This window comes from Marmota monax, unplaced genomic scaffold, assembly GCF_021218885.2.
Source record: "Marmota monax isolate L192 unplaced genomic scaffold, Marmota_monax_Labrador192_F-V1.1 WCK01_AAM20220418_F8-fsc00133, whole genome shotgun sequence".
NCBI lineage: Eukaryota > Metazoa > Chordata > Mammalia > Rodentia > Sciuridae > Marmota > Marmota monax.
In genome coordinates this window covers 4,217,750-4,244,027 of record NW_026694821.1, presented here as the reverse complement: position 1 = coordinate 4,244,027, position 26,278 = coordinate 4,217,750, and the positions used below count along the sequence as shown (strand labels likewise).

Genomic DNA, 26,278 nt, shown 5'->3' with positions numbered 1-26,278 from the left:
TACTGGCATTTTCAGCCCTGCCATGGGGAACTGGGTCGACTCTTAGAGTTCATAAATTCACCTTTACAGCTTCTGTTACAAGATTCTTAGGAGTGTCAAAAGAACTGGACTCTCAAGTCAGGGCAGGAGAAATAAGACTCCAAAACAATCAGTGAGTTAAGAACCAAACCTTCTTACCTCCCCAGCTGGAATAGGGAGCCCCTACTAGAACTGGTATTTGGATGGTAAGTTTTGACTTACAGATGAACCAGCCACAAAGGATCCCCCTTGGTATCCACATTCTCTGCTCTGTGAATTGATCCAGAAGATGCAGAAATGGAATCCCCGAGCTTTCCCTGTTAACTCCTAATTTGGGACGATCTGTTTCTTTTCCCATGCATTGGAAAATGAAAATGTAAGGAGTCGGAATAGAAACCAGACTCAAGAAAGAAAAAAAAAGACAGCAGAGGTGACTGGCAATCTTATGTGGTATGTCTCTTGGGGAGGAGGTGTCTAGATCTGAACGTCAGACTAGGACAAAATGCAAACAGAAACAAGTCTATTTTTTTCCCTAGGTCACCATAGGGAACCAATCTAACCTATTTACAAGTGATCTCAGGGGAAATATCTTTAAATAGCTATCTTGTCACCATCCTTTTCGTCATCTTCCACAATCGCTTTGGGTCTCTGGTCCCTGAGCAGTCTCACACCTGCAAAACAAAGCACAGATCTGCAATTAAGTGCCTCTGCTTCAAATATTAGACAACCTTGTAGTGCAGACATAGGAGCTCAGCAACCTAGAAACGTTTAGCATCTGTGCTGAGGGAGAGGGTACTGGGTGGCCTTATTTGGCCTTCCCAAGGTGCTCAATGAGGACACCACTCTGGGTGCAAGGGGATGCAAAGCCTGGGAGTCAGAGACAACCTTCACCTTCTTTCTCTGATTTCTGATCCTAAGCTTGCAGTACTATAGGATGGAAAACATGGGATTTTGGAGTTCAGTTGCACTGGGCTTAGTTCTGCCACCCTCTTAATCTCATTTTACATATGAGAAAATCTAAAATGAGAACACTACTGCTTATTATAAAGTGTTATTGGGTTAACTAAGGTAAATATAACACACTTAGCAAAGAATCATACTTGTGAACAACTAAATGCATTTTTCTTTTTCTTTCTCCCTGCCCCTCCCTCCCCCCACCTCCACCCCGCAAAGCAACTGGTCATCCTCATGAAGTCAAGCTTTGAAATATTTTACCAACAACCAGGGAAAATATTAAGCCAAGGTGCTGGACATGCCATTTCCAAATGTTAGTCCCAGGAAATGATGAGGTTCACATAGTTTAGAGCAAAAAAGGAAAATAAGAAAAATGTAGTGAGTTTTTCCATGTAACTGTATAGCTATAATTTAAAAAGGGGCTCTTTATTTTGAGACGACTCTTTGTCTTCTTTGGAGGATTAAAATATCTTTTTCTTTTAAAAAATTTTAGACATGTTAGATGATTATTTCTTCTCATTCTTACTCAAAAAAAAAAAAAGTTGCTATCCCTCTGTTGGGCCCCATGGTATTTTGTTCTTAAAGAATTTTCTGGTCTATGAAACTCAGAAGTCTGAATTTCTTTTCTGAGCCCAATTTTCTGGGCTGATTAGCTCAGAAAAGTCCAGCCGAGGAGGTCGGGATAGTTCTGCTCACCCTATGAAGGGTCAAGTAGGATCATTTTAACAAAGGACAGTGGAACTGTGACTGAGGCCAGTCCTGTCCTCCCATTCCAGCCCCCAGTTGTGTCTTGTACCCTTGCCTTGGATCCCTCTCTCCTTCCTCTCGTAATTAGAGGCTCCAGTCCATGAAGCAGTTCATAAAGATCTAAACTTGAGGGAGGAAGCTGAGCACCATAAGAGGCCTTTCTATAGCACTGGACTCCATTCAACAGTGGCAAATTAATGAAAACTATGTGTTAATCTTAATGACTATTCATTTGATTCAGTTCCTAGTTTGTTCAGATGGGTTCCTTACCAATTAGCTAATATTTATTGGAGGAGAAAAACAATTTCAAGAGTCTGGCTGGAACTAAAGCTTTTGCATAAATCACGTGTGAAACACAGTGGGAGATATTCTCTCTGATACCAGCTGCGTGGAGGATTGGATTTTTATTTGAATTTAAGATAGCCTAGTAGGGGAATGTAGATTTAGCTATGTTGAATTCTGAAACTTTTCATCCTTCCTTCCTGGATATGTCTTTATATTAAGCTCCATGTAGGTTGATTCAAAATGGGTGAGAGCCTTTATAGTCCCAGGTCTTGGTACGCTTTGTGGTTACTTTGGGTATCCTTGACATAGAGTAAGATGAGAATCTGGGCCAAAGGTTGGGGGGTGGGGAGGTCCTGGGATTTCAAGGATAGGAGGAACCTACAAAATGATAAAGGCTGATGCTTCCTAAAGTGGAGTGGACTACCCATAGGAGCACATGAGGTCATTTCAAGTTGAAAGTGAACTACCATGCTAAGCGAAATAAGTCAATCCCCAAAACCAAATGCTGAATATTTTCTCTGATAGGCGGATGCAAATTCACAATAAGGTGGGAGCTAGGGAAGAACAGAGGTACTTTGGATTGGACAGAGTGGAGTGAAAGGAGGGGAAGGGGTATGGAGGAAGGAAGAATAGTAGAATGAATCAGACATAAATTATCTTATGCACATATATGATTACATGATCAGTGTAATTCTACATCATGTACAACCAGAAGAATGGGAGTTATTCTCCATTTATGTATGATGTGTCAAAGTGCATTCTACTGCCATGTATAACTAATTATACCAAATAAAAAAAAATAAAAAAATGTGAGCCACTGTTTTATATTTGTGTAGCTAAACAGTAATTTTAATGTTTTATAATAAAGTTATGTGTTATGATTTGGAACTTAATTAAATGTCCCCCCTAAGATTCAGGTATTGAAGGTTTGTTCCCCAGCTTACAGCACTCTTGGGAGGAGATGGAACTTTTAGGAGGTGGGGCCTAGTGGGAGGAAGTTAGGTCATTGTGGGCATGCCCTTGAGGAGGATATTGGGACACTGGCCCCTTTGGGTCCTTCTTTCTCTCTTTCTCTTCTCTGCTTCCTGGCCATCATGAGGTGAGTCGCTCTATTGCATCATACCATTCGTGGCATGATATTCTGCTTTTACAGGCCCAAAGGCAGCAGAGTCAAGGACCAAGAACTGAAATCTCTGAAACTGTGAGACAAACTGAATCTTTCCTCCTTTTATGTTAATTTTCTCAAGTACTTTGTCAAAGTAACAGAAAGCTAACATAGGAGCTTATCAAAATCTTGAATTCATGGATATTATTGTTCAGGTTGAGCTTTAAATCAGGAATATCTATATATATATATATATATTACCACTGCATTGTTGTTCTTGATGCTTTGGTGATTTGAAAATGACCTCTGAGGGTCAATCAGCCTTGCAGTGAGCTATTTTTGAGCAGGATCCCATGTACAGCACCATCTACAACTGATCATCCACATTATAGACATGTACCTCTGACCTATAGGAGCCAGAGAGAAGGCACCCCCTGTCCTAACTAACCATCTTAGAAAATACGTTATTACAAGCAAGACAGAGGAGGTGTCACTTTCAAAGGACAAACCAGTCCCTTTCCTTTGTACAAGCACACTATTTTAATGTCTGATTTCCCTCGACTGCCAGATGTTCAAAGCTTATGAACCAGTTTTCCAGCAGGTTCCTCTTTCATGCTTCTAGCCAAGCTATGCTTGGCTCTATTTGCTACAGACCCCAACTCAAGACTTCCTTCTCTCTTAAGCAATGCTTGGTTACCTGGTCCTGACCAATCACAACCAGTGGTCCCTGCCATGAAATCATCAAGATGGGGGTCCTGGCAAACTGTGGACCAAGTTGGGAGCAAGCCTGGAGCTGGCAAGAGAGCCTGAGATACCCTACTGAGGGGCTATTCTGGCAGTTGGAACCTGTCAAATGAGCTCATTAACCTAGGAGAAGGACAGTGGTTAGCAAGAGACTTAGAAAGGAGAGTGAATCCATGTCCAGTGTTCCCTTGCCAAGGGCTAATGAGAGGAGATGTCTCCAGGGTGCATTTGTCTGTGAGTTCCTCCCAACACCCTCATTAGAACCAACGTGAGTTTTTCTGAACATCTGCCGAAGGCGCTATCCTTATCAGCTTAACTAGCATTTTGATTATTGCCAAATCTTTAGATACTAAAAGGCTCTTCAAAAATAGAGTAACTTCAGCTAATATGCTAATAAAAGCTAGAATCATACAACAATATCTATAATTGCACATACTTAAATGTAAACATTTGCTGACTCAAAAATTTCCATAATGAGTGTCAAGTCTATGGCCATACAGCACCCGTCCAACCCTTACACATGCTGCAGTATTTGATAAACATTTTTGATTCAATGGGGAAGCTGTTAATTGGGGATTTAGGTAGTGGCATATAGGCAACATCCATTGCCAAGTGATCAGAGTTCAATCAATTAGGAGGTTCCCTGAATCAGCAGGTTTGTATGAAGTAGGAGAATTCTCATCTTCAGAAATTGTTTGACCTATCTCAAAGAATATAAGATTAAACAGAAAATGAAGAGGAACTAACATTTATTGAGGACTTTCAATATGCCAAAAACTCTGCTAAGTGCTTTGACACTTTATTTAATAGTGTTCTCAGTGCTTTGAGATAGCCTTTATAGCCCCCCTTTTAGGAATGGATGAAATAAAAAAAGTTCTTAGTTGTGTTCATTTTTCAGAGCTTTGAAAGTACTAAGGAGCAGAAAAGGAAATATAGAGTTTTCTTGCCTTCAAAGCCCGTGCAAAATTTTATGTAGTCAGATGGCTCCCTGCCTGTAAATATTTTTTTCTCTCTACTAACTCTGTGGTAGTAAAATAAACACAAGAATGGGTAGAAAATAATCAGTCTCTATCAGGTACTGCAGAATCATGATTGACAGGTAGAATATCAAATCAGCAGATAATTATGGAGCACTGCTATATAGAAAGGATTGGACTAGCTGATATCAAGGTCAATACCGGAAACATAAGGTGATTGAATCACAACCCAGTCCTCATGAATTCAGCAAACAAGCTGTTGAAGTAGGTCAATTTACATAACAGGTATAATAACAGTAATGAGAACAAAAGACCATACTAACAACAATGGCAGAGTCTTGGGTATTTGCATGCCCATGTCTAGTAGAGAGTTAGTTCGGAAAAGAAAAAGTCATTTTGGACTTGAAAAGATCGGTTAACAGAGGCTTTGAGTTGGCTGAGGTCACTGGGACCTGGACCGGGGGAGCTGGGGGAAAATGTGTGTCAGTTTGAGGGTCAGTAAAGGTGGGAAAGCAGTGTAGCTGAGCAGGAGTAGACTTTCCCACCCACCCTTGGTCCATTTCTCTTGAGAATTGTCTGTATGCTCCACACTATCTTGCTTGGCTCTGCCCCTTATTTGCAAATGAGAAAGCATGTGTTACAGTCTGTGCCTTTCTTTCCTTTTCATTTGATTTAAGGACAGAAATATTTAACAGAGGCAAAAAAAAGAAAAGAAAAGAAAAGAAAATAGATTTAAGTCATACACAATTCTAAAGTAGAATTTCCTATATTGCAGCATAACCTATAGAATGAGTAGACTAATAGGAAACAGGAAAAAAATCATGGCAATGGATCAGAGTTTGCTCATCTGGGTTACATAAGTCAAAATGATTACTTTGATGCAAGACTTATCAGATATTTTATTATTGCATCAACGGGTGCAGCTCTACCATGGAAATATCACCATGTAACAACTCCTTCTTCCTTTGGTTAAGTGTTGGAATGGATAAATTGTAACTATTGGCTATTATTCTTCAGTCAGTTACACCAAGGTCTCTGGACTCCTTTTCCAATAGCAAATCTACTGTGAAAGAAGAAAGGATTTTGCCCCTGGCTTGCTCTCTGTGTACCTGTTAGAGGCTGGAGAGTGGCTTCTTCCTTTAAGTCCTGCATGAGGTAGGAGAGTTGTGCTCAGCCACCTCTGTTGACTGAAGTAAAAGACAAATGAGGGAAGGAAGAGGCTAATTCAGATCCTGCCCAGGCAAGTGATACAAGGAGTCATGGGAACCATCCTTCTCTCTGAGCGAGTTATCTTGTGGTTTACAATTTGCCTACCTGTGAGTGAGTTTTGGAAAATATGTGTTAATTCTGCTTCAGGACCAAATATTTAGTTATTATATTCCCCTACCTAGAATATACACTCGGGGAAGACAAGAACTTTTTTTTTAGTTTTGTTTTCTAATGTATGTCTAGCACTCCCAACAGTGCCTAGCGCATAGTAGGTTCTCAATAAATACTGAGGGAGTAAAGGCTAAAGACTTTGCCACTTGTGGTCACTTGAACTCATCACTTTGGCTCAAATACTCTTCGCCCAGTTATCCCCATGGCACCCCCCCACACTCCCCATCAGGTCTCTGTTTCAGTGTCCCCTCATAAGAGAAGTCTTCCCTGTACTCCCTACTCAGGAAGCAGTCTCTAGCTCTCTCCCTCTTTCCATACCCACCTTTACTTTTCTTCCTAGCATTTATCCCTAGGAGAGATTCTATTGTCTCTTTGTACAATTATGATTATGATTACTATTTTGGTACCAGGGATTGAATCCAGGGACACTTTACCACTGAGCCACATCCCCAGCCCTTTTTATATTTTATTTAGAGATATGGCTTCACTAGGTTCCTCAGGCTGGCTTTGAACTCCTGCCTCAGCCTCCCAAGGATTATAGGCATGCACTATTGTGTCTGGCTAACTCTATGATGATTGACTTTCTTGCAGTATCAGTGCCTAGAACACAGCAAGGATTTAATAAATATCCATTAAAATACTGAGGGTTGTTTGAGGATTAGACTTCTGCCTGTTCTAAACTTCTTGTGTTATCAGTACAATTTATTATGTTAAAAGGTTACATGTAGTCAGAGCTCAGAAAGGCTGGTCACTAGAAATGAGTGTGGATATAAGTGTGTGTGTGTGTGGGGGGGGGGTTGGGGAGAAATACTGCTAAACATGACCAGGTGGGGTCACATACATTTTGATATACAGGTAAGTAGTCAAGAAGGAAGGATGGATGAAAGGAAAAAGAGTTGGAAAGAGAGGATGAGGGGGATGAAAGGAAGGGAAGGACAGAGAACACAAATTTTGTGGAACTTGGGACTCGTCTCTCTAGCTTGCTTGGAGATCTAGAGGCCCTGACCTCGTTTGTCATGGTGTCTTTTTCTGAGATGTCTTTTTCCTCCTTTATTAAATTAAATAATGGAATGCTGGGTGTGGTGGTGCACGCCTGTAATCCCAAGAGACTGAGGCAGGAGGATTTTGAATTCAAAGCCAGCCTCAGCAAAAGTGAGGCGCTAAGCAACTCAGTGAGACCCGGTCTCTAAATAAAATAAGAAATAGGGCTGGGGATGTGGCTCAGTGGTGGAGTGCCCCTGAGTTCAATCCCCAGTACCCCCTCCAAAAAAAAAAATTAAATAATGGAAAACTCTTAATAACAATCAAATCTTATCTCCTTCCAAAAGTGGAACTTCTGCATTCCTATGATGCTAGAAGTCCAAACCACCCCACAGTACAGTAAAAACCTGGCTAAAGCCAGAGAGGCTTGGGTTTGAACTCCAGCTGTTCCACCTAGTAGTGTTTAACCTTGATTGATTCACTTATTTATCTGGTCATTCTATCATTAGTCCAACTGTTAATCAGCCATCCTTCTATCCATCCTTCCATCTATCCATCTCATCCAGGTAAGACTTTAAACCGTCTGACAAGTGAATTAAATTGTTTCTCTGTTTCTCTGTCTATAAAGGGAGGTAAAAGCTACTCTGTTACATTACTCAGTAGACTTTTTAAAAATCCATGATACAAGCCATTTCTTACATTTTGTGGGTTCTCAGTAAATATTAGTACATCTTTCACTTGCTATTCTCCCTACAAAACCATCTGTATCTCTCTCTCTCTCTCTCTCTCTCACACACACACACACACACACACACACACACAGTCTCACACTCTAATCATCATGAGTGTACACATTTTATTTCCTAACTTGCATATAAAGTTCTCAGGGACAAGAACTATACCTCATACAGAGTCTCCCTTATAGCCTGGGATTATAAACACAGATCAGTAAGGTTTTCTATTGGACACATAATAAGATAGCTATCAGTATTTCTGCATTTCTCTTTCTCTCCTCCCTTCCTCTCTCTCCTATTTTGAGAACTTGGTCAATTAGTCCATGTGACTTGGGAGGATCAGCCATCAGTTACTGGACACACGATCCACTTGAGACGGGGAAGGGTATTTCACCAGTTCTCAAGGACCCACTGACATTTCTGTTTCACTGGCTCAGTGAATTTGACCAGCTCTGCTGAAGCAGGAGTAATCTCCGAGCCTCTGGCATCTCCAGGTCATCCCCCGGGGAACTGCCAATGAAGATAAATCTGAGAGGCAGCAGTACATGTGACTCCTCCCTAGAGCACTTGGGCAAGACCGAGCTTGCTGGGCCAGGAAAAAGTCCATGTCCTGGAACCTCCTGGTGGTCAGGCTCCCGACCCATTCCCACCACCTCCTGCTCTTTTACCTGCTGCATAGGGGGGCACGTGCAGGGCAGGTGTGTCTTTTCTCCTTGGCCTTTTCTGTTCCAGGTCAGAGTTATGAAGAGCTGGGTTTATTTTGCCCTTTGGACGTCTGTCCTGAACATCATATCTTTTAATTAGATGTTCTGAAATCACACCTGCATGGTTAGGGGAACAGAGAGATAGAAGCAGGGTCAAGTAAACATATCCCATACAGAAGGGTTGTGCATAACACAGCACATACACCTGGTGAAGGTAGTCAAGGTTGCTTTCCCAAACTTATTTTAATAAATGAAGTTTCCTTAGCGTAAGAATAATACTTATGCAGACTGCACTAGGAACATCCTCTATACAAAGGGGTTTGCATGCCTGATTTCATTTTAGCCTCATAAATCCCTGAGGGATTTAGTACTACCACCACCATGATCTACCTGATAGGTGAGCTAAAGAAATGGGCTCAATTTATTCCATTTTCTAGGTGTTGGATGGGGATTGAGCCTGGATTTTTTTTTTTTTTGTCTCCAAAGCTCATCTTCCTTAGCCAGTGGGGTAATTTTCTGTTCTGCAAGTTCTGTGCCTCACACTTCTACCCTTAGACTTTAATTATTGCCCTACCTCCACCCACCTTCACCTACTTGCCTTCTCACCTCTGTTCTGCAGGTGAAAATTTTCTCCATCATTTAATAATGCTCTAAAAATCAGAACTCACTACCCAGACTCATTTTCCCTGATTCTTAATTAGAACTTCCATTATGATGTTCCTTCCTTTTCCTTTTCTAACAGTGCTGGAAATCGAACCCAGGGTCTCAGGCATCCTAGGCAAGTGCTCTACAACGGAGTTCCATCCCAGCCCGTGATGTTTCTTCTTACTGCAGATTTCGGGTGTGTCTGGGCTGTTATTTCTTACATATAGGAAAGTTCCTTCCCAGAAATATCTGTTTCATTTGTTTTGTACCCCTCAAAGTATGTTGTGAGTAGAAAGGACAAGAAGGAAATGACCAAGAGTGAAGGAGAAAGAAACCAAACAAATAAAGTTTTTGAGCATAAGGGAGTCTCACATGTCACATCTCAGGTCTCATAGAGAGACATGTTAGTTGTTCATCAAACTGCTCCATGTTTTTCCTGGGCATGGAGCTGGACTATATTTCCAGCCTCCTTTGTAGTCAGGTGTGGCCTGTGATTGTCTCACACCCATCTCCCCACCAATCCTCCTTTCCAACGCCTCATGCCTGCTGGATGTTGATGAGCACGATGGCTTTGGAAGTTTGTGGTGGATTTATTCACTGTCTGTTGATAATATCAGAGCCCATCAGCTGGACCCCCAATGATTGGAGCAGTGCATGCCTTTCTGTCCCAAAGTCTACTCTCAGTGAGTGAAAAATACTGTATTATAAATATAGTACTGTATAGCTATTATTTATTATTTAAATACCCAAATATTTAAAAAGATGTGTTAGGACCAACATGGTCCAGTGGGGGTGGTTCCCCTTCCCAGCTGTGCAAGGCGGCTGCGCTGTCCATTACCTGGTATAAAAGGTGGGATGTGCAGGGCAGGTGTATCTTTCCTCCTTGGTTTTTTTTGGTCTGACTCAACATTCAGGTTGGCCTGTGTGTTCTTTCCCTTTCTTGGCTTCTTTTTGAGATCACAGTCCTTAATGAACTGGTCTGAAAGATCATCTGCTTTTGACAGGATATGAAGCAAAAAAAAAAAAAAAAAAAAAGAAGAAGAAGAAGAAGAAGAATATAACATGAGTAAGGGTTAGTCCCACACTGGGAGCAGAGGTCATTTGTTCTGAAAAAGGAAAATGTTTATTATTTTTGTCTCTTCAACAGAGGACTTGAGTAGATTTACAGAATGATCTACTCAATATAGACTAGAATAGAGAGAAAGGAAAACTGGAATTCTGTGAAACCCCCAATTAAGAGAATTTGAAAAGCAAGACAAAGAAGAACTTCAAAAGATGGTTGGGCAGACCTCAGCGTGGGTGTGCGTTGTTTCTGACGGGGTAGGCTCTCTGTGTTAATGCTCAATTTCCTTTGCCCGAGGTTTGTTCTCTTTAGACACCCCAAGGGTCAGTGTGGAACCTGCAGCTCCCTTGATCTTGGGAAGTTTCCCTGAGGTTCTCAGTAAATTCCTGACTCTCTTTCACTTCTGGGACAGGTGTGTCCTCCTGATGGTTCACGTGGGGCTCCACCACTCATCTTTCTTTTCCCTGGCCTGGCAGCTCTCCTATTTGCCCATCCTAGCCCCAGCCCTTTTTTCTTCTTCTAAATCTCTTTCTTTTTCTTAGTCCCCTCAGGACCTCAGGAGAGCCTTTGGAGTCCTGAGGCTACCTCACTTCCATCAGATCATATACTCATGGCCCCTGAAGGTTGTTACTGCTCTCCTTCATCCTTCTCTGTCACTGGCCCTCATTCACTGCTCCAAGTGATTCATCTGTTGCTCTATTCAGCGTCTTCCCAGACATCAGGGAGTAGATTCTTTCATGCAATTTTATTCTTAATGGCCTCTCCCTTCAATAAGTACATGTTGAATGAGAATCAGCCACCCCACGTCCAAGTCCTAATTCTCTCATTTGCCAATTGTGGGAGCATGGCCTTAATTTGTAGGAACTTTAATAGTCTCTCAATACTTAAAGCAAGGATAATATTAAATCAATGTGTGAATGTATGTGTGTGTGTGTGTGTGTGTGTGTTTGCTCATGTTAGCAGCAAAGCATCTGATACATTTGATATATTTCACATGTTTTAATAAAATGTTCCCTCTGCCATGGCTCAGCCCCTAAAGTTCCACCAGGCCCAGAGGAAGGCCCCCTCTTCATCAGTCTTTCCATGCAAACTCCAGTCCTGTGTGTCTTTTCTCATTTTCTGAATAGTCACAGAATTTTTGCTCAAGTAACACCTTCAAAGTTGTTAAAGGTGACAAATGATGAAGCCCGAGCGTGAATCAGCAGGAGGCCTCTTCTGGCCATAGAAGTGAAGACGGGTGAGGAATTTACTGATGTAGTTTTGATTTGTGCAGGTCTTCTCTTCCCTTTTTTAATGATAGCAACTTGTCTTTCATCTCCTTAGCAGCCATAATCAAATGTTTGCTGAATATATGATTGAATGAATAGACTCCAACATGTTTAGCGTAAAGAGATATTCTGTTGGGATTCAAAGAAGCCAATTCCACAAAACAACCAGGATATTTGTCCTCTCTGGAAACTCTGAGCCATGACCTGAATGCAGTCTGGCTAGATCTACAAATGTGAAGGAACATGGGGGACATTCAGAGGTTAACTGGGTCTTTCAGATCCCTGCCTCTCCCTCCCTCTCCTCTTTCCCTCTTTCCTCTCCTCTCTCTCTCTTTCCTTCTCTGTTTCTTTTTTCAGTAAAATATTCAGGTAAATTTCTTGGAAACATTGAAAATTAAATAGGTCAAATCTCTTCATTTTAGTTTGTGGATCTGGACATTTATGGATCTGTCATTTGTTCATTTATAAAATCAATGTTTATTAAAGCTTCTAGTGTATATCAGGCCCTGCTAGAGTCTAGGAATAAAAAGGACAAGTAGATTGCTCTTGCCTTCAAGTTTTATGGTTTATTGGGCAAACAATAGAAATAATTGTTTCTAAAACAATTATCCTTTGTTTTAGAAAATTCAACATGCCTGAGGAAACCACTATCCCTTGGTAACCATACATTAATATGCCTATATTATCAAAAGGTCACTATATGTAACCCCCAAATCAAATAACATTATTTTCCTCAGTCACATGCATAGTAATAAACATTTCCTTTGCCTAAAAGATTTTGAAAATTTCATCCAATCATCTCCATTTAATAAACATTTATGAAGTCATACTACATATGAGGCTTTAGATTATACAAAGTTTATATATACAATAAAAAAGGCTGTAAAGGAGCCTTTACTGAGTATCACTTATGTTCTAGGTCATTCCGTGTCATTCCAGCACACAAGATTGGCCAGCGGTTTTTCTGATTCATCTCTGCCTGTGCTTTCCTGGTTGTTAAAAACACTACTATCATTCCTGAACACATCATCTCATTTAATTCCAAAAGAAGCCTACCAAAACAGTGTACTATTAATCCCCAATTTGCAGATAAGGAAAATGAGGTTCAAAATGTCAAATAAAAGGCAGAAGGGGACACTGATGGCAGGTTATGGGATCAGAATTAAACCTGGGCTCTTGGAATTGTGAGTCTTCATATGCCTGGTTAAAAGAGCAATTCTTAAAACATGTTCTCCCACAGCACAGTTAATTTCTCCCATATTGTACATACCATAGGTAGGAATGAATGAATTACTGAATGAATGAATGTTGCTTAGAATGGGTGTTGCCCAGCTGTGGGGTCTCTGGGGGCTCAGCCTGGCAATGTACCTGTCAGGGGTGTGGGCCACCCTTTGACCCTAAGGCACTACTCTGCACACAGTACATAGAGCAAGACATTTGCTTCAGTTTATACTTTAACTTCAATTGCATTTTTCCCCACTTTTGGAGAAATTCTGAACATAAAATATCTTGATGGCAAATGGGGAGTGGGAAGAGGAGGGGGGAGTCATAACCGGGCGAGGCATAAACAAAGGCTATGAATATGCAAAAGGCCCATCCATCAAAAGTCTGAGTGTCTCATTTTTAGAAATGGGTAGAGGCAGAAATGTTTCTGGTATTTTCATTACAAAGGTTATGCAAAAAGTCAATTCTGGAAAGGAAACAGATTGACAATAAAACAGAAAAAGGCTATTTAAAATTCTGTCTTGATAGGCAAAGAGAGATATTTGAAATATTTTATTGGCACTGCACATGGGGTGTAAGTGTGCCGGGAAATACTGGAAACAACCTCTACTGCCACATCCCATTTATTGCCTCAAAAATGCTTTGCCTGGGACTCTAGCAGACCCACAAAAGAGGACAATGCTTCCTCTTTCTCTCTCTCTTTAACTCTAATGAACCTGTCCCCAGTGCTTTAGCTAATATTTACATGGCAGACCCCACAGACCCATGGCTATTTGCCCATCCAGCTGGTGTTGGCTGTCACCAGAAGGCATAGTCTATCAGGTTTCAGGGGCCTCTTTTCTGACTTGCCTGCAAGCCGTATGGCAGAGACACCCCTTTCTGACTTCCATGACTGACATTCACAGTGGAGCACTTACCTAAGTGGCTGTAACGAGGGTCTAGTTTGTCTAGTCTGTCTTCTGAGAGCTCCAGAGGCTGCATTTGCTCAGTGGACATCATCAAAGGAGAGCAGGTGTGCTTCTTATACTACAGATGTGTAAGAAACAGTCTGTAAGGGTGCCTGTGGCTCATCCACTCATTCACTTATTAAATAAATATATTTTTTGAGCACTAACTATTATTTCCCAACTCAGTCTTATTTTTTAAGAACTGCTTCTTATACTTAGATATGAAACTTTAAGCCCAAATAAGATGGATCATACACCCACCCATGCAGGCACACAGATTTATTTGCTAATTGTCATATATCAAATGCTCAGCATTTTTCCTCTTTCAGAGGCATTTTAAGAGTTTCAGAATAAATACCTCGACTGATTCTGAGTTAGAAATAAGTTAGCTCAGAGTTATAGAAAATCTTTTTTTTTTAATTTTAAATTTATTTATTTATTCTAATTTGTCATACTTGACAGCAGAATGCATTTCAATTCATAGTACATATATACAGCTCAATTTTTCATGTCACTGGTTGTTCAGAGTCACACCATTTGTGTCTTCATATATGTACTTAGGGTAATAATTTCCATCTCATTGTACCATCTCTCCTACCCCCTCTCTTCCCCTCCCTCCCCTTTGCCCTATCTAAAGTTCCTCCATTCCTCCCATGCTCCCCCCACATCCCCATTATGGATTAGCATCCACATATCAGAATAGAAAATCTTGATTGAACTTCACCTGTATTTTGTCAGCTGAATCCTGCAAAATAGGATTATGTCTGTTTCACAGATGAAGAAACTGAGGCTCACAAAGTTCACCTAATTTACTTAGTCATGCATCTATTAAATTACCAAGCCTAGATCCAAATCTAGTTCTACTGACTTCACTAGACCCATCTCTTAAAAACAAAGTGAATTATTGAATCCAAATTTAACCAGGCTTCTAGTTTTCCACCATTCTATCTCATAACTATAAAGTAATGAGACTGCTTCCCAGACCATATTATGAGGGTGGTAGAGTTGTGCCAGGAGAAAATTCAGGCCTCAGATGGATCTTCATTGTTTTCTCCCTAGGGATTCCTGACATGAGAGCAAGGCTGTCTGCCTCCCCTTATCCTCCATCTTTCCTGAACCACAAATCCATTTGAACTTCCAGAGCCATTAGATACAGTCATTGCCCAAGAGGAGTGAAAATCCAGAATGGACATGCGTCAGGTCTGAATGAAAAATGCATTAGCTGAGATTTATAGGAAATCTTCATTAGAGACTGTTCAAATCCTGTTTCTTAAAGTTCCTTTCTGAGGTTCTCTGATAATTAGTACTCAGGTCCTACAATAGCAAGAATGGTGGGGGAGGAACAAATAAGATTAAATTGGCTCAGCTGATCATCTTCTCTTGAGATTTTCTGGACCTGCGGTGTGCAGAGGAACACAAAAGACCAATTGTGCTAACATTTCAAGCTCATAGAATAAGTTCGACTCAGTTGTCTTCTGAGGAATTAGCCAGTGTTCTCAGGAAAGGCTGGAGGGCCTCTCCCCCTGTGAGCTGAGATCATTGCATAGCAGATGGAGCCATTAACTGATCACTTGAGCCTGGCTTTTAGTGTCACTCTGGGCAGACTGAATGTGCTATGTGACTTCAGCAGAAATCAATGCCGACCATTGTTCTTAATGTGTATATAGATATGGCCAACTCCCCTGGACCATAAAGAAGTGTGCTGTTATTTCGGGTAGCTCCTACCTCCATATTTAATGATAAGAGCTATGGGAAACCACTTAGAAGGGGGCTCTATGCTGAGGTCTCAAGGAAAAGTTACAGCCTCAGTTGGGGAACTTTGCACCTAATTAACCCATCTTTCTCTTCTCTGGGAAGTCATGGGTCCAGTCATAGCCGTTGTACAGAAAATCACCCCAGGGAAGATCTGACCCAAATAGTTATGCACTCATGCTCAAAGCCATCATTTGATCTTGGAGTTCTGGTCTTATCTGGTGATTGTTCTTCTTCTCCCCAACTTAAGGTAGCTCTTCTTCATGCTTGGGTCACAAGGCTGCCCCCAAGTGTCCAATAGCTGATTATTTAATTTGAACACAGGCTTTTAAGTCAATAAACCTAGGTTAAATCTCAGCTCAGTTAGTAACTAAAAAGCTATGTGACTTTGATGAAGTTGCTAAATATTAATGATGAGGTGAGGGTAAATGGAGCCCCAGCCCAATATAGTCATTTTTACCCTCTCTACCTAGAAGCTATGATGAAAATTGCAAGACTAGCTTCTTTGTTATACCCCTATAGACTGACACTCAGGGACATATGGGCCCTTTCTTCTCTGCCTGCCCCCCCCCCCTGCCCCCGGCACAATTGCCATTTTTACTCAGTTTTCTTATTTGTAAAACAGAAATAATAACTGCCTCATAGAGTTCCTGTGTAGCTCACTGCTTAGCACATTGTACTCGCTCTTCAAGAGATGATAGCTCTTATCATGTGCCATTTTCTACACCTCACTAGATAGCTGTGTAAGCGGAAAATTCTAAGAAACAATTGAACCTTTTGTTTTCAACAATTCAAATGCAGTTTCATCCGAAGGAAGCAGCCCTGACAGCACCAGAGCAGAGAGGGAAGAACCTGCCCCAGGTTGATCAGTTCCACCATTAGAGGGCCCCGGACATGCTAGGGCAGCTAGAGATTCCTCATGAGACTGACAGGTGCTACCTCTGCAAGGAGGCTATATTGTCCAATGGGAAAACAAACACTGTTTTAAATCAGTGTGAACCAGCAAGACTATTTGCAAGAGGGGTTGAGAGAGGATTTCCAGATTTGAGATTCAAAAATATTTTCTATTACAAAAATTTCTCATGTTTGGTGGAACACATTCTGCCCATGGGGTTATGTCATTGTGACCTTCCTGTCAGAAACTCCATCAAGAGCAAGTACTTGGAGGGCAGAGCTATTGGAATGTGTACCCTCTTATTGATCATTGCTACTGTACTTGCCTGTTGAATATCAGTATGAGGCCACCACCTGCTCCACTCCCCACTTGCCTTCTCAGAGAAAAGGATGCTCTTTAGGAGCAAACCATTGTAAGACCTGAGCCTATTTCTTGAACTAAGAAAGAGGATGTTTTTAATTCCAGCTCTCGACTCTGCCCTGCTTTCCTCTTTGATTCATTCTCCCCTCCAAGCAGGCATCATACACGTGCCTTGAAATGTTCTAATCTTATTAACAGCTTTAGAGAAAGCCAGGTGTGGCACGTGCCCTAGTCACGTGATCCAGGGAAGTGTCCATCATCTTCCTTAGCAGCTTCCTATCATTTGGGGACTTGGGAGGTATCAGTTCCCTTTATATCTAAGGTTCTCTGGGTCTTCAGATTGCAACGCAAAAGCTAGGGCATTCAGTGGCACTTGTTGACCGAGACTTTACCTTTGGGGTTGTTCCATAATTGTCTCTAGTAGAAAGATTTGTAACCCTTCATTATCTCTTGCCTTTTCTGGTTCAGGGTGGTCTCTGAATTTTAACACTGACACAGTGGTGGCTTGTTCTGCTCTGTAATTGTCAATTTGAGGCCACCTACCCTCACCTGATGAGCTAGAAGTCAAATGTGCTGTAGAAATGAGGGCATTTTTATTATGTAACACCCCCAAGGGGCCTTAGGGAGCACCAGGGATTGCACACATTATTTCTGCAGCTAAATATGAATCTTCACACTGAATGGTGGCAAGCACAGACCCCATGAAGATTCCAATCCTTCCAGGTCAGGTTTGACTACCCAATAACTTTATGTTGAGTTTCACACAAACAGTTTCAGATTTTTTTGGTTTTCAGAAATTTTCACATTTCTTAATTAGAGAATAAAGGATTGTGGATCTGTACTCTTTTCTTGGGTGTTGGTTTGGGAGAATGAGCAAAGCATGTATAAGAAAGAGATCAGGAGTTGTAATTTCAGGATCTGAGGAGGGTTTGTAGGGCCCCAGATGCTAAACTCTTACAACTTCCTGACTAATCCTTTTCCCAAGAGACAAAGCCTTTCTTTTCACAGAGACACTTGTAAAAGCAAATAGGACTGAGAGAGGAGATCTATAAACAGATGTCACAGTTCTCAGCAAACGTTAATGGCAGAGGTCACCTAACCTTTTGAGAAGAGCAACTGAGAGGGCTAAGGAACTGGATGCCTGGGCAGGAACCCCAAGAAGTTGCTGGAGGGCAATCCAGCCTGCAGAAACTTGAGGACCCGTTTTTGCTGAGACCAGCTTCCATCATCTCAGGCTAGTTCTTTTTCAGGGGGATTACATGCTATCTCTGCAGCTGCAGGAGATTAGTGAGTTCAGTCTGAGGTCAGAAGTTGGTCTGGGAACTTTTTCTTTTGAGTCTCAGTAGCTTTCTCAGTTGGATGTAAGAATATACGGTTTAACTCATGGGCAGAGAATTCCTCTCTGACTGTAAACCTCGGATGCTCAGAGGCAGAAGCAAATGCTGGGTTGCTTGTCCCTCTTTAACTTGGTGAATTTGGGAAATCCATGTGTTCTCTTGAAAAAGCTTTCACATCTGTAAATAGTGGATGCTAGTGCCTATTCTCCAGCATCACTGAGAGTACTAATAATATAATATGCGGATAGCACCCAGCCCAGGACCCAGCACATGCTAACACTATCATGAGCATGAGCTGCCTTCTTTGCACTCTTAGTCTTGTGATTATGATGCCTACATCTATAACTATCTAAATTGATTTTCAGAATAATCTCGCTCCACACCTGGCCTTCTCTAAAGCTGTTAATAAGATTAGAACATTTCAAGGCACAAACCAATGGCAGAACACCCACTTTCAGATCTTGGGAACATAGCAATTCTCTGTAGCCAGTGGATACTTGGGTGAGATGATGGTATTTTAAAGAATATCTTAAAAGTAATCAGGTCTAGATGTACTTGATGCAATCAAAAGTTTCAACAATGACAACCATCACCCAATGTGCCGTCTGGTTAATGCCCCCTCTGGCTATGTACAATTCATATCCTTTAGTACCCCTCTCTTTAACCTGAGAAATTCAGGACAAAGAGTACCACATTTAAAAATCAAATTTGTTCACTGAGAAGACCTAAATCCACAGTATTCCTCAAGGAGTGACTTGAAGTAGGGCATGCAGATGGTATACTTTGCCCAGCCTGATAAGCTGAGACTCTTTGTGCTGTGTGAATATGCAGATACACACAACGCTCATCTTGAAACTTTACAATGTAGTTTGCGAGGGTACAGGCTTTCACAAAACTCAGGACCCCACGTCCCTTGGAAAAAATGACATGAAAGTAATGACTTCTGCTCCCCACCATGCCTCAGCTTAGCCATAAAGCCCTACCCCAATGCCACCAGCTACAACTGTCTTTGTCCCAGCAACCACAAAGAAGCTGTAACTTATTGGAAACTTGCTTTGCTCATCACAAAAGTTTGTCGAGGAAAAAAATCCAAAGCACTTACCAATCGGTGAGGGTCCCGGGATGAGAAGGCCAGAGACTAGGAGGAGGCTTTCCTATTCACTGAGGCTGGCTGGCTGCTCTGCAGCAGAGGCTGTGCTGCCCCGCTCCAGCTCCTCTTATCTAGGGACCAGCTGCTGCTGTTGCTATGGGGATGCTCTGCTTCTCAGGCGCCAGGGCAAGGGGGATGGAGAAGGAGAGAGGACTAACCTCACCTTAGCGGGCACTGCTCTCAACAGCAATAATTGAATATTAGAAAAGTACAATGCATCGAATCCTGCTTTGAGTTTACAGTGTGCAAACCAGAGAAATTCTGAAAGCAGCTACATCCTTAAAGCTCCCTAACAATCCAGCAATAGTTTTATATATTCTTTTTTGCCTGATATTGCAAATATGGAAACTGAGGCACAGAGAGGTTAAGTGACCTTGACCTAACGGTGATACAGCAAATTTTAAATTGACCCTCAAATCAATTTAAATTTCAGTTCAGCAGACTTTTGACCACTCCTACTGTCTCTTAGAATGATATGATGATGAGTAAAGGAAAAATAATAATAGCAATCGCTAATGTTGACATGCTGTTAATATTCCCATACATCAGGCACTTTTCCAAACTCTTCACATGTATCAACTCATTTAATCCTCAAACAACCGTGTGAGATGAGAGACTGTCATTCCCCCATTATAATGATGAAGAAGCTGGGACTCAGAGTAATCAAATCATCTACCCTAGATCTCACCACTATTAAATGCCAGGGTTGGGGTGTGAACCTGGCAATTTGATGCTAAGTTCATTCTTTTAACCACTTTGCAACACTGCTCACCAGAGCATTCCAAATAGCACAACGGCAAAGAAGGCAACTCTTTACTATGCAGGTTGGGATGGGGAAGCCAGGAAAAGTTGACTCCTTCAAAAGAACTGAACCAAATGTTCCAGTATTAGGAATGCACATGTGGTACGCACCCTTTGGAGCCAAAGAGTGCCTAAGCAAGGGTGCAGGGGAAGAAAGCTCGCTGTGAGCTCTCTGTGCTGATTGGAGGAGCTGCAGTTTCACAGTCATTGCTCTGGGCATCTTTATGCAGTGAGGACAGTCCCAGAGATCAGGTAGGGATCAGCACAGACAGGAAGGAAGATACCACCCAATGATGCCCAAGAGACATCTTTTCACAGATGACGTCTGATCACTATCAAGCACATTGTTTCCTTCCTGGAGGTCACGTGCAGTACAGGTCTTGGGCAGCCCCTTTCCCCCTGCTTGTCTCTGGTAATGGATGACGGATGCTTCCCTTCCATTGACGAGCCTCTAAATAACAGAACTAGAATCACAGTAAACTAGTTTGAGGTTGACTTGCAGGGTTAGGATTTCTTCAGAGGCCTTGGTAACAAGTTGGCAGGAAGTGGGCATCCTTGTCTGATTCACTTGGTTGCTTTCTTTTTGGAACCTTCTAGAAGGAAATGGAGGCTGTCCAAAGGCACTACTCCTGGTTAGGAAGAAAGGCCCAGGTTCTGTGGGACGGTGCCTAGATACAACCCTCTGTGCCCGGCTTCCTGCTTCATCTTGTCCAAAGCCTTTTGGCCACTGAGTGAGCAGCGTCTCATCCAACCTCAGTGGAAAAGATATCTTTTCCTCCTAAATGCTTAACTTCTTTTTAAGTGTCACCTTTCTGAGATAATGGTAGAGCCACATACATGTAGTTGTAAAGAATAATAGCTGGAGGGCTGGGGATGTGGCTCAAGCGGTAGCGCGCTCGCCTGGCATGTGTGCGGTCCGGGTTCGATTCTCAGCACCACATACAAACAAAGATGTTGTGTCCGCCGATAACTAAAAAATAAATATTAAAATTCTCTCTCTCTCTTTCTCTCTCTCACTCTCTCTTTAAAAAGAAATTTATAAAAAAAAAAAGAATAATAGCTGGAGAACACTCGTACTGTTCTCCCAATAGCAACAGCTTGAACACTATAGTACAATATGGAGACCTGAATAATGACAAGGAGACAGGCAGAAACAGAGGCTTTCCACCACCACAAGTCTCTCCCATCTTGCCCTTAAAGAGGCACCCGGTCTCCTTCCTCCTCACCTTCTCTAGCGCCACCGATTCCTTAATACTTGCCCACTACTTATCTGTTCTCCACTTCTTTAATGGTGTTATTTCAAAAAGGTTATAAAAATGGAACCATAATGTGTGATCTTTTGTGTTTTTCTTTTTTCCTCACTCAACTTTATTTCCTGGAGATTCATCCAGGTTGTTGCCTGCATCAAATGTGTGTGTGTGTGTGTGTGTGTGTGTGTGTATATATATATATATATCACAATTTTTTATATCTCTGGTTATATACAAAGTATATTCACACCAATTCATGTCTTCATACATGTACTTCGGATAATAATGTCCATCACTTAAATGTGTTCCTTTTTTATTGCTGAGTAGTATTCTGGGGTACACACCAGTTTGCTCTATTCACCTGTTAAAGAATGTCTGGGTTATTCCTAATATTTCGCTGTTACAAATAAAGCTGCTATGAATATTGTATAGGGGCTTTTGTAGGAACAAAATTGTTCATTTCTCTGGTGTGAAAAACCAGAAGTGCAAGTTTTGGCCATTGCATGTTTAATTTTATGATGCCATTAAAGTAATTGGATTATTTTTTAATCCCACCAGCAAAGTACTATTGCTTCAATTTTTCTGAATCTTCCCCAGCAATTTGTGTTGTCACTTTTTTTAGAGTCAGTCTTATAGGTATGCAGAAATATCTCATTGTAATTTTAATTTGTAGTTCTTCGATGGCTCATGAGGCTTAACATCTTTTATGTGCTTATTTGTCACCTGTATATTTTATTTGTGTCTTTTATTTGCTTTCTAATTGTATTAATTTTTGTTGTTGAATTTTCAAAGTTCTTTCTATATTCTGGATATTAATCCTTTGTCAGAAATACACTTAGCAAATATTTACTCTTAATTTGTAGTTTGTCCTTTTAAACCTTTGAACAGTAAATCTTTCATAAAGCAAAAGTTTTTAATTTTTACAAAGCCTAATTTATCAAAGTAAATTAATTTGAAAGCATGCATTGTTGAGATAGTTCCTGAGGCTTTTTAAAGGAGGTGAACTATTTTACGGTATTTTAACTTGAGGATTTTTTTTATTAGTTGCTCATGACAATACATTGATCTTGACATATCATACATTTGAATCAAATGGGGTATAATTTCTCATTTTTCCAAGTGTACAGGGCCTGAGGATTTTAAGAAACCCTTTCGTTACTTCCTCCTTATTTCACCTTTGGAGAGACATGCATACTTCCCTCAAGTTCAGGTGGTTGCTGCTGTTGATTTTTTCAAGACCTTCTACATGCACTTTAATTGATTTTGTCCCTCCCCCTTCTAAGGCAGATGTAAACAGCAACTGAGATGGCAGATGGTCATGGAAATCTATACCTTGGAGAGTTCTAAATAATATCCGCATGTGTGCAGTGTTGAAGTCATAGACCCTGCGCCTACAGCGCTCCCAGGGTAAGTGCAAGGAGCCATTGTGTCTATGACATGATTTGTAGGTCCAAAGGCCCTCTGCTCTGTGCCTGAATTGGCTTCTGGCTTCTTTCCTGATGGATGCCTAATGGTAACTAGCGTTAAATGAATCTATTTTCATTTTAATCACAAATATCCCATCCTTATCAACAGACCCATCACAGTGATGAATATTTCCTGATGATTTTAGTCAATAATCTATAAAATGTCCACTTGAAAGATTTGCCTTTCACGTCAATCTGGAAGTTTCTGTGTGGATGGGTGACAGGGTTCTGACTGGACAGGGGTTTGTGAGGTGGAGGAATGAGGCTGAATATTTTCAGGCATTTTGTCCAGAATTCTTGTTGGATTTTCTTGAATGTCTCCATCAGCCTCTCATAGAGGGAACTAGCTGTTTTAGATCAATATCTTGAAAATAAGTATCCATGTCTTTGCTTTGGGCAGTTTTGAATATATTTTAACTCTTGATAATGGGAGGCTATTTGAGTTAAGCTAAAAGAAAATATAATATCTATTGCTATTTCATTGAAATAAAAATATGGAAAACTTTCACTGTTTGATATCAATTATGTTATACTTAATAAGTATCTATTAAAATAAGAGAAAAGGTGAATACTTGTCTTTTCCTTGTCTATTTCAAAGGCAATTTTCATGGAAATTATTGTAGATTCACAGGTAGTTGTAAATGAAAATACACAGAGAGATAACCCCTGTATATTGTGATTAATAGTGGCATTTTGTAAAATTATGGGAGAATATCACACTGCCTCAATCAGGTAGATTGGATCAATATTAAAATCCTATCTTACTCAGATTTTCTTGTGTGTTAAGTTCTATACAATTTTATCTTCTGAGCAAGTTCATATTATTTACCACCACAGTTTAGGTGTTGAATATTGCCAACACCACAAGAATCCCTCCTGCTATTCTTTACAACCAGGGTCCCTCCCTTTACCCTCCCAACTTCCAAGACATTGCTGGCAACTACTAATTTGTTCTCCATTTCTATAATTTCATCATTTCAAGGATGTTATACAAATGAAATCATATAGCATACAATCATTGGTATTAGTTGTTTTTTTCACTCAGTATTATTCTGTGAAAATTTATTGAAGGTTTTTCAGATATTATCAGTAGCTCATTCATTGCTTTGGTTGAGAAATATCCACGTTATGAATGTACCACAATTTGTCCATCCAGTCACCTGTTGAAATGTTCACTTATTTCAAACAAAGATGCTAGGAACATTTGTGTACATGTTTTTGTGTGAATGTAAGTTTTAATACCCCTGGGATTAATGCCCAAGAGTGCAACTGCTGGCCCTTAGGGTATTGCATGTTTGATTTTATAAGTGTTTTCTGGAATAGGACCATTTTGCATCTCCACCAGCAATATATGAGTGAGTTGGTCTCTTTTCATCCTCACCAGCATTTGGTGTACTCATTATTTTTTATTTCACTTATTTTGATTGGTATGAGGTGATATCTTGCTGAGTTCTTTTTATTCACATTTTTATTCTTTTTTTTTAACTGCACTATTATTCTTTTTCTTTGTTCTGTTTAGATATATATGATAGTAAAGTGTATTTTGACATATTATACATACATAGAGTACAGCTTCCCATTCTTGTGGCTGTACATGATGTGGATTTACAGTGGTTGTGTATTCATATGTGAACATAGGAAAGTTATGTCCAATTCATTCTACTGACTTTCCTATTCCCATCCCCTCTCCCCTCCCTTTAATCCCCCCTTTGTCTAATCCACTTAATTTGCATTTCTTTGATGGCTAATGATATTGAGTATGTTTTCATGTACTTATTTCCATCTTATCTTCTTCAGCAAAATATTTCTTCATGACATTTGCTTATTTTCTATAACATCTTATCTATATAAGAGGTTTCCCTTTTACATATTTAAAAAATGGTAAATTGTCAAAGTTTTCCATATTTAGTTGAGTGATTACTATGTGTCAGACACAGTTCTAAGCACCTAAGTAAGTACAGGAATATATTTTTTTAATCTTTATAATAACCCTTCCTGGAGAGATTATAATTTAAGCTTCTTTGGGGGATAAATTAAGGCACAAAGAGGCTAAGCACATACACAAGAAGCTGTAGAAACAAGATTCAATCCCAGTCTGGCTCCAGCATCTATGCCCTAAGTCACTGACCAGATTGTAATTTGAAAGCTGCTTGAGAGATAGAGAATGGAGACTCATTTCAGAGAAAGTCACTTTCAACAAGGTCTAAGAGGACATTTAGCAAAACATTTAACTTGTTATGATTACTGTTGCCTCTACTTTGTTGTTGGATTTTACCAACATGTAGGCTTTTCTGCCAAGCCCTGAAACATATACCATAAGTCAGAAAAAGCAGCAGCCATTTTTTGGCCTCAAAGAATTGAAAAGGAGTGCTTTTATTCAATTGTTGTTTACTGAAGATTAACTTGGTGTTAGGGAGTTAATATAAACAAGCTGTGGTGCCCATTTTTTTAGAGCTCATAAGTTGATGCATAAAATTATCATAAGGGGCACTCAGTACTCTAAAAGAAATATGATCAAATGTTGCTTTGGTTTTTTCTTTTTTTAGATTTGTACTGGGGATTGAACCCAAGGGTATTTTACCACTGAGCTATATCCCTAGCCCCTTTTATTTTTTTAATTTGCTAGGAACATTTCAAGACAGGGTCTTACTGAATTGTCCAGGGCCTTGCTAAATTTCAGAGGCTAGACATAAAATCACAATCCTCATGCCTCAGCCTCCCAAGTTGCTAGGATTATAGGCATGCACCACCATACCTGGCTGATCAAGAGTTTTAAAAACACAGAGCAAGAAGCAAGAATTTATTTCTGGAGAGATATGCACGAATGGTTGATATAAGGGGGACTTTGCATGAAAGAAAAGATAATCTAGGGTGAGAAATAGTATGATATCTGTCCATCCATCCATATATCTATTCCTCCATCTACTGAACAGTATGAGATAATGTACAGGTGGTATTAGGTACTGCAGATTCAATGGTGTACAAAATACACTGCCACCACAATCTCAAAGTCCTTTGCATGGCAAGTGGCAGGAGAAGATGGCAAAGTCCAGCCAACTTTTGAAAGTTGGAAGAAGATAGCAACTATTTACCTGCCCTATTGAGACAAAAGAGTTCCAGTCTTTTAGAGGGGCAATGCCACAAATTTTAAATAAACCTTTGAATTATTTCTGATATTTGGTCTCCATCATAGCATCTCCTCTGGGATGTGAGAAAATCTCCTTTTTGTGTGGGCTGGTCCCTACTTTCTTGGGTCAGTTGCTGACTTGAATATCTCTAAGGATGCACCACTTTCCCAACAGGACCTGTCACTGGAGCTTTGGATGACTGGGCATCTGATCTGCAAGATGTAACCATTTTCCACTCCCCAGTCCAATTTTATTTTAATCTCACCCCTTTGCCTTGATTTTTCTTTCATTTCCTGTAACTGATTCAGTTCCGGGCCTTGTTCCACCAAAGGTACCATCTTTCCATCTAGACTCCAGCTGCTG

General features: G+C 40.6%; 1 protein-coding gene across 1 annotated transcript; it reads right to left on the bottom strand.

Annotated features, from left to right (window-relative positions):
* Window positions 1-486: 486 nt before the first annotated feature.
* Ppp1r17 (protein phosphatase 1 regulatory subunit 17) lies at window positions 487-13,828 on the bottom strand. The gene is made up of 4 exons (XM_046426013.2): window positions 13,747-13,828; window positions 10,113-10,265; window positions 8,594-8,746; window positions 487-689 (listed from the first exon to the last, which is right to left on the bottom strand). The coding sequence occupies exons 1-4, from the start codon at window positions 13,826-13,828 to the stop codon at window positions 610-612; spliced, it is 468 nt and encodes a 155-aa protein (XP_046281969.1). The 3' UTR covers window positions 487-609.
* Window positions 13,829-26,278: the final 12,450 nt, after the last annotated feature.